Source organism: Cynara cardunculus (genome assembly GCF_001531365.2).
Source record: "Cynara cardunculus var. scolymus isolate 2C chromosome LG 9, CcrdV1, whole genome shotgun sequence".
Lineage (NCBI taxonomy): Eukaryota > Viridiplantae > Streptophyta > Magnoliopsida > Asterales > Asteraceae > Cynara > Cynara cardunculus.
In genome coordinates this window covers 13236848-13245957 of record NC_037536.1, presented here as the reverse complement: position 1 = coordinate 13245957, position 9110 = coordinate 13236848, and the positions used below count along the sequence as shown (strand labels likewise).

General features: G+C 36.3%; 1 protein-coding gene across 1 annotated transcript; it reads left to right on the top strand.

Annotated features, from left to right (window-relative positions):
* The first annotated feature begins 3243 nt into the window (after positions 1-3243).
* Positions 3244-5784, top strand: LOC112517802. Its single transcript, XM_025125175.1, has 2 exons — positions 3244-3813; positions 4417-5784. The coding sequence occupies exons 1-2, from the start codon at positions 3244-3246 to the stop codon at positions 5782-5784; spliced, it is 1938 nt and encodes a 645-aa protein (XP_024980943.1).
* The last annotated feature ends 3326 nt before the right edge of the window (positions 5785-9110 follow it).

Genomic DNA, 9110 nt, shown 5'->3' with positions numbered 1-9110 from the left:
ATATATAGGCTTACTCAATTTTGAGAACCCGATATATTGTTAGAATTGTAAGAATTATCATCTAGAACAAGAATTTAATATATTTATTAACATATATTTATTTCACAACGTGAAAAGTTTTATTTATTATTCACAAACAGATAAAAAAGTTCATATTATGAAACACATATATGTGAAACAATCACATTAATTGTGAAATAAATATATGTTAATCAATATATAAATCCAAGTTGTAGATGGAAATAATCATGTGAAATAGCACAAGAATTCACCGATTCTCAAAGTTATCACAATTTTATGGGTTCTTAAATGAAGACCCCTATGTATATATAGAATTGGGATCATGTGAGACCAAACTGTTTTTGAGAAACCATCTAAATAATACTAAACCTTTACAACAAGTCACTATGTGTTTGCTGTGAAGGTTCAGACTTTTTTTTACCTTAACAATATTTTGTTGTAAAGTTTCAAGTGTTATGTGGTCTCACAAAAAATAAGTTGGTATACACATCGGGGGAATTAAGAGGAAAACCCTTGAAAAATTCTAACCTTATACACATAAATATAGACGCATTAGGACACATAAATACAAACGAATGATGCAAGAAGTTTTAGTAAATACAAATATCGTGAATTCAAATCTTACACTTGTATATTTGTTTGATCAATTTACACCAAATCTATCCTTTTATCTTCTATAACATCAACGAATTGTAGATCTTTTTAACCATATATATTTAGTTTTCCATTACAAATATTGATCATTCTTTCGAAAAATTAATGTTAAGGGAATTTTGACCCTAAATGACAATTCTGACTTGGAATTACGTGAGACCAGCTTGTTTTCGTAAGACCCGTTATACCACTTTTTTACACTTGAAACTTCACAGCAAAACGCTGTGAAGTAACTTTCACAGTGTTTTTGTTGTGAATGTTCGACTTTTTTTTACCTTTACGGCGTTTTGATGTGAAGTTTCATATGTAAAAAAGTGCTCTCACGGGTTTCATAAAAGCCGGTTGGTCTCACGTGAACCCAACCCTGACAATTCTTTTGAGATTTGGGAATTATTGATTTCCAAGAAACATCATAGTTTGTTGAATTAAGCGGTTTTATATACTTTATGAAGGAAAAAACACGTGGTTCGCTTTTTATAAAATACCGTCCATTTTTAGAAAAAAGTTCCTTTTTGTATTTTTGTAAAAACGATAGCGTTTTTATTAATACATAAATAAAATTTTATAATTGTCATAAATTTTCTATAAAAAATAATAAAATAAATGAATAATATTATATAATGATTTTTGTAATAAAATTTATGGTCTTTCCTTTACACAGACACCAGACTTCTTTTCATTAGTTCCTTTCTCTAAAACCACCTTCTCTTCCTCCCCCAAGCCCTCAACATCTCTCACCATCAATTCCCTGGTGAGAACACCTTCATTTCTTTTTATACCCATATGAACTCTGCTACACTCTCTGTGTTGTCTCTTTTTCTTGCATTTTCTTGTTATTATGTATTCTTTTGTTCATAGTCTATGTATATCTTCTAGACATGAGCTTGTATATGTTATTTCATGCCAAACTTCACACAGACACATAGATATAGACAGACACAGACACATACACATATATATGTATGTATATGCCATTACTTCATTTGCTTAACTGCACTTCTACATGTGGCTCTTGTTACCTACAGGTTTGTATGCAAGTTCAACAAAAAATTTCCTCCTTTTCGAGTTATTTTGGGGGTTTGCTTTGTAGTTATATGTTACTTGGTTGAATCAGAAAATAAACGGGTTTTTGGTAAGAGTACTGATCCAATGGAATTAGTCCACAAAAATACAGCTATACTGATGTCAAATTTGCATCTCGAATGTGTATGGAGTTTTGCTTGTAGTTCGTTGCATCATTTTATTTGTTTGATGTTTTTTTGGCCGTTCTTGCCTTTAAGTTTGGTGTATCTATATGTTTTGTGGATTCAAGAACGGATTGAAGATTCTGCGGTGAATTGTTGATGATTATTAGACCAAATGCTTTCTCATGGTTTCTTTCGATTAAGTTTAATGGTCTTGTTTGATGATCTATTGTGTCACGACGATGATTTTGATTTTAGGTTTTTAGATTGTTTTGCTTGATTTAGAATTTTGGGTGTTACTCGCTCTTTATGTTTTGGATTGTTAGTACAAAAACAAATCAATCCGAGGAGATTGTGTGAATATGGTACACAAATCAAATATCATCGATCCATCCACACGATGGGTTTCTAGCAAAAACCATAAATGAAATCGGAAAGAGGGTTTGTCAATGTATCTACAGACATATATAGATAGAATATCAAGTGATCATTATTAGACCAAATGCTTAATTATACATGGTTCGTTTCGATAATTAAGTTTAATGTTCTTGTTTGACGATCTATCATGGCGATGATTTTGGCTTTTAGGTTTTAGATTGTTTTGTTTGATTTAATTTTTTGGGTGTTAATCGCTCTTTCTGTTTTTGCATTGTTAGTACAAAAACAAATCAATCGGATGAGATTGTGTGAGAATGGTAATTAAATCAAATATCATTGATCCATCCGCACAACGGATTTCTAGCAAAACCAATAATTAAATTGGAAAAAAGGGGAGCGTCACTGAGTTCAGGGTTGTTTACATTTTTTTTGATCATTAAGCCCTGTATACGTTAAGTTGACAGTGTGGATAAACTTGTCTATCCAAGCGACGATAGACCGATGGGTTTGAGGGAGGCAAAAAGTGAGCGCCTGATTATTTCTAGGGCATATATGACTTATTCCATATAGTGATTTAATTTGGTTTAATGGCTTAATTTATTAAGCCATAAGGAACACTTTGTATGGCCGAGCGAATAAGCTGTCTAGACCATTAAGCTCATTAAGCTTGTAAGTAAACACCCCCACGGCTTTGGTTTTTCAAAATGATCTGATTCATTGCTCTAAAAGAAATTAGAGGCACTAAGCAGTTGGATGATCAAACCAGCTGCCTATGTGAATGATTCAAAATAAAGAACTTTGAGAACAAAAGTCTTGATTTTTTATTGTTTTCCATTTGTAGATCATTTGTAGATCATTTTTGCGCTACCATTCAAAATAGTATTATGTGATTTTGCATTTGATTTGTGGTAATCATACTAATGGTTGTTTCATTTAGTTGTACTTTCTTGATCAACTCACACTATTTTTCGGTTTTTATCAGATTTTTGAGTAAAAGGCTAACAGTATGGTTAAATTTGGCAAACTGAAAACGACTTCTCAAGTTGGAGCTGAGTACCAAGCAATCATTCCGCCTCTGATGGAAGAATACAAACCTTCAGAGGATTTTCGTTATGGTCTCCCAATTCCAGTCAAATGGGTTCGCGACGATCAATCTAAAACCATCACCGAAGAAGCAATTGAATCTAACAATGCAGGTGAATCGGCTATAGTCGATGATGAGAAAGAATCGAAGCTGAAAACGCAGGACAACGATTTGCTTCCTCTTCCTGGTTTAGTGACTGAAACTTGGAGCGCGATCGAACATGGTAGTTTTCTTCTTGGCTTATATTTATACGCCAAGAATTTTCCTCTTGTGAAAAGATTCATGGGGAGCAAAGGAATGGGAAGCATAATGAGTTACTACTACGGCGAGTTCTATAAATCTGATGCCCATCGCAGATGGTCAAAATGGCGAAAGGAGAGGCGTAACAGGCCCCTAAATGCAAGAAAGCTTTTCACAGGGTGGAGCCATCATGAGCTTATATCTCGTTTATCTTCTAATGTGACCGATGAAGTCAAAGATCGTTTGATCAAGGTATTTCTCTGAGAATCACTACTTTTTGCGCTACCAGTTACGCTCTACAATCATATATTTTCAGTTTCTTGAATTTTCACAAAACTTATGATATTTGCAAATTGCAATCATGTCGTAGAGTGCATTACTTTTGATCGGGAAATTTACATAAATAGCCAAAGGTGATAGGTGGTTTCACTTTTTAGCTATTTTCTAATCCAAATTCGTTTTTTAGCCAATCCTTACGCAGAAGGCTTAAGCATATGCATAATTGGTTTTCGGCAAAACAAAAAACCCTTACACATATATGTGTAAGTTTTCTACGTAATGATTCTTAATTTTTTGGCTGAAAACCAATCTTTACACACATGCATAAACGTTTTGCGTTAGAATCGGCTAAAAAGTGAATTTGGGTCAGAAAATGGCTAAAAAGTTGTTCATGACTGTGGGGCTTGTTTGAATATATAGTCAGCATTGTTATAGTTTGTATAAGGGCAAATTGATTTTTTTTCCTATGACATGAACCCTCTGAAGCTCTGATCTTGTGGATATTTAACAGTTTTTGTTGTTATTCAAGAAAATTTTGTTCCGAGTTTTATGTACTTGTTCTATGAATTCTCTCAGGATGGTACAAGATATATCGAAGGAAGACTTTCACTTACAAGGTTCATATTCAATCTAAAGGAAAATGTCGGCATGAATCTGCTGGTCGAAGCTGTAGCCATTGGCCAAGAAGAGCGTGACCTTTTGGAGTTTCGTCCGATCAGCGATTGTTCTTATGTCAGTCTAGAGGTAACGGTACCTATCGCCAACACCACCTCCTCTCTTACGCGTGCCAACACCGCCTCCTCTCTTACGCCACAAGAAATCCTTAAAATTTTGAAGGGTGATGCAAGATTAAGCAAAAGGAGGTCAAGTGACCTCTTCTGGGACTATGTCTGGCCGCGCCTTTTAGCCAGAGGATGGAATTCCGAGCAGCCAAGAAGTAATGTTCTCCAAAACCCGAAGAATTTGGTGTATCTGGTACCTGGTGTCACTGAGTTTTCGCGTAACGAACTTAAGAAAGGAATCCACTACTTCGATTCTCTAACTGATGTCTTGAGTAAAGTAGCTTCAGAGCCGGAGCTTCTTGAACTTGAATCGGACCAAGAAGAGCCGGTGAACTCAGATGCAAACAAAGACCCTGACAACCAAGAACATCAGGATTATGTCGAGCCAGATGTTCCTCAAAGCAATCAAGATTTGAAGATGTTTACGATTGTGGATGCTAGTTTGGATCGTGACAAAGATGGGATTTTCAAATTGACGGAACTCCCAACTTATATGGTTGAAGAAGAGACCGGTGAGCTAGATGTTACCGAGAGCAGAAACCAAGCCTCAAGCAATGTTCCTCAAAGCAATCTGGATTCGAAGCCGTTTACGATTGTGGATACTAGTTTGGATCGTGACAAGGATGGGGTTGTTCAATTGATGGAACTCCCAAATTTGCCTGTTTCTGAGCCAACTTATCATGTCGAACAAGGGCCTGGCGAAAACATTGGATTTCAAGAAAAAACATCATCGGGAAACAATGGTGAACATGAGGAAATGGTCGAAGAACCACGCTCAAAGAACAAGCACGAGCCACAGATCATCATAGACCTGAACCTATCTCGAATGATTCCACATACAGACCCTAATCAATCATCACTTTCTGCAGAACCAACCAGCAACCAGGTTGAGTCTTCGAATGGCGCAGGAGCCAATATGCAGCAGCAGCTGGTCTTGGAGCCACAAAGGCGCTACAGTACCAGAAGCCGAATGTTAAGCACAAAAGCCTTGGAAGCTCTTGCTTTTGGGTATCTAAGCCCAAAGAAGAAAAGAAAGACAGCAGAGGAGAAGACGCCTAGGCAGACTATTGCAGTCTCGAGCGGTGGTGCAAGGAATGTCGAGAATGCGGTGAATGGTGCACTGAATGGAGCGACCGATACGGTGGAGAGATCTCCGGAATGATGCCCGCTGATATCACAGCTTGGCTGTCAAAGGGTGATCCCTTGCCAGTTCTAGCTTATATGGATTTTTAGAGTTAAGTGAAATCTAATAAAATGAACATGAAAAATGTTCATCTGCTTTGTTTTCTTATCGAACTTTAGAGTTGTTTCGGTTTATATCTAGAGTTGGGTCAAATATAAATAAAGCGGACGTGCGACTTATTTTATCAAGCAAACTTGTTGTGTTTCGGTTTTTCATCAAAGTTTTAGAGTTGAAATGTATTTGTAGTTGATTGCGTTTTGTAAACAATCGATAATCGACATTATTGATGATTTGCTGACGGCGTCGACATAACCCGTAAAATTTACTGACAACGTTTAGTTTCCAACAAGTTTTATTATAACCAATGGCTTTACCCATTTGTAATTCGTCACTAAAATAATATTATGCTCTTAAAAATAAATTGAACCACACTTCATCGACATATTACCGACAGGTTATCAACGATTGATATAACCAATGAATTACCGAAGGACATTGTATTTATGACAGAAGGATTATCGATGGTTTGCTTTCGATGAATTACCCGTGGTTCCTATTTTTGGTGGATTACCAAAGGATTTGTCGTTGGCAATATTTGTGTTGCAAATCTGTCGCTACAACTTCCATCAGCGATACGTCGGTAATTAATTAACTCATCTCTATGACAGCAGAGTTTGGATTAATTAGTTAACATATATTTCAACGATATATGTATTCGTCTAAAATCCGTCGAAAATAATATATCGAAATAAGTTCATGAATTTAACTATTAATTTTTGGGTTTCCATCGAAAAGTCGTCGAAGATATTAAAAAATATAACTAATTTTAAAAATTGTCTAACAGGTCCGTTGAAGAGGCGTCAAAAATTCAAAAAAATTAATTTTTGGGATTCCGTCGTAAATACTTCGATAATTTCAAAAATAATTAAATAATTTTGGGGTGTAAGAATGTGTATCGGTAGCATTTGATCCGCAGAAAAGGACAAGACCGAGCATAACTAAAATAACAGGATTGAACTGTACAAGTTGTCTGTAGAACTGGGATGAACAAGATGCCTCTACATGTTGTTTGTTCATTTTATATGATTGTTATTGTCGGCAAATCATCGAAAAAGCCCGTTATCAATAGTTTTCCGACAAAATTATATGTCAACGATGTTTGTTTTCTAGAATTGTCAAGCATAAATTCAAGTTTATAGAAGCTCGACTCTATATATGTATGTATTCATCGTCAAAGCTGTAATGTATATATTCTCGATCAAATTCTAATCGAGTTTGTTTTATCGCACATGACTTCGATATATTTTCTAGTCATTTAAACTCTATATTTTCTAGTTACAATAAATATTTTTGAAGTAATTCAAGAGCTTCAATATTATTTCTTAAGTCAAGCTTGAGCCTGTACTAAGACGGGGCTATCAAATTGATTTTGAGCTTAATCGAATACGGCCAAATCGAGCTTGCGCTCCACCCTGAGTTGCTTACGGTCATAATAGGAAGGGCATGATCGAGGTACAAAATACTAATTTACAAATCGCAATCAAACGACAAATATATGCATCATTTCACCGTTCAAACTTTATTGCAGTCTCGATGAAATCCCCAAACACAACAAGTTTGCTTGATAAAAACAAGCGCATGCTCGTTGTAGTTGTGTTTGACCTAACTATAGATAAAAACCGAAAACAACTCTCATGTTCATTTTATTTGGATTTCACTTAACCCGACCCTACAACAAAATTGACTTTATATAACGCCTATAATAGAATACATTATAGAACTTAGATTTACAAGACCAAACAATAAAGCGTCATGTCTAAAAATGTTATAATAGGTTTATAACACGTTTTTTAAGACATTTTTAAAATAAAATGTCTTATTAGCTATTTTATAGGACATTTTTTAGAAGTATCATGTAAACCCATCTTTTTATGGAAAACTTGTGTTCACAGGACATTTTTTTCAAATAGTGTTGTATAAAATAGTCAATACGACATTTTATTTAAATAAAACGTCCTAAAAACTTGTTAAAACACTTAAAAACGTCCTATAAACCTATTGTGACACTTTTAGATAATACGCTTTTTAGTTTGGTACTATAATTAAGTCCTATAAAGTATGTTTTTAAGACGCTTCTACATTTTAGGTGTCTATAAAATCAGTTTTGTTGTAATGCTATCACAGTACCATCTGATCGCCTAGCCGTCGGACCGTTGAATGGACCATCCATCGCGTTCTCAACGTTCCCTGCACCACCACCCGAGACCGGAGAAGTCTTGCTACAAACCCGCCTAGGTGGCTTCTCCTCTGCGCGCTTTCGTTTCTTTTTTGGGCTTAGATACCCAAAAGCAAGAGCTTCCAAGGCTTTTGTGCTTAACATTCGGCTTCTCGTACTGTACCTTTGTGGCACCAAGACCGGCTGGTGCACTATAACGGCTCCTGCATTCGAAAACTCGAGCTGGTTGGTGGTTGGGTTTGCAGAAAGTGATAATTGATCAGGGTCCGAGTCCAGAGCCATTTGAGAGAGGTTCACGTCTACGATGATCCCTTGGTCGAGCTTGTTCTTTGAGCATGGTTCTTCGACTATTTCTTGATGTTTACCGTTCCCTGATGTTGTTTTTTCTGGAAAACCAATGTTTTCGACAGTATCATCTACTGGCTTTGACTCGCTGTAGAACTCGCTACTTTTTGCCTGATGCTCTTCATCGTTAGAGTCTCGGTTTGTATCTAAGTCCACCGACTCGTGTTTTTCAGATTCGAGTTCAAGAAGCTGGGGATCTGAAGCAACTTTACTCAAGACATCAGTTAGTGAATCGAAGTAGTGGATTCCTTTCTCAAGTTCGTTACGCGAAAACTCAATGACACCAGGTACCAGAAACACCCAATTCTTCGAGTTTTGGTGAACATTATTTCTTGGCTGCACCGAATGCCATCCTCTGGCTAAAAGACGTGGCCAGACCGCGTCCCAAAAGAGGTCGCTTGACCTCGATTTGCTTAATCTTGCACCGCCCTTCAAAATTTTAAGGATTTCCTGTGGGGAAAGAGAGGAGCTGGCATTGCCGATGGGTACCTCTACGCTGACATAAGACCAATCGTTGATCTGCCGAAACTCCAAAATGTCACGCTCTTCTTGTCCAATGGCTACAGCTTCGACGAGCAGATTCATGCCGACATTATGCTTTAGATTGAATATAAACCTTGTAAGTGAAAGTCTTCCCTCGATGTATTTTGTACCGTCCTGAAAGAATTCATAGAACAAGTACATAAAACTTGGAAAAATTAATTCTTGAATGACAATAGAAACT

Bases quoted from the DNA above. Each gene is read 5' to 3' on its own strand.
- LOC112517802 (XM_025125175.1), top strand. From the start codon at position 3,244: ATGGTTAAATTTGGCAAACTGAAAACGACTTCTCAAGTTGGAGCTGAG. The intron at 3,814-4,416 runs GTATTTCTCTGA...GAATTCTCTCAG, and splicing joins TCAAAGATCGTTTGATCAAG to GATGGTACAAGATATATCGA.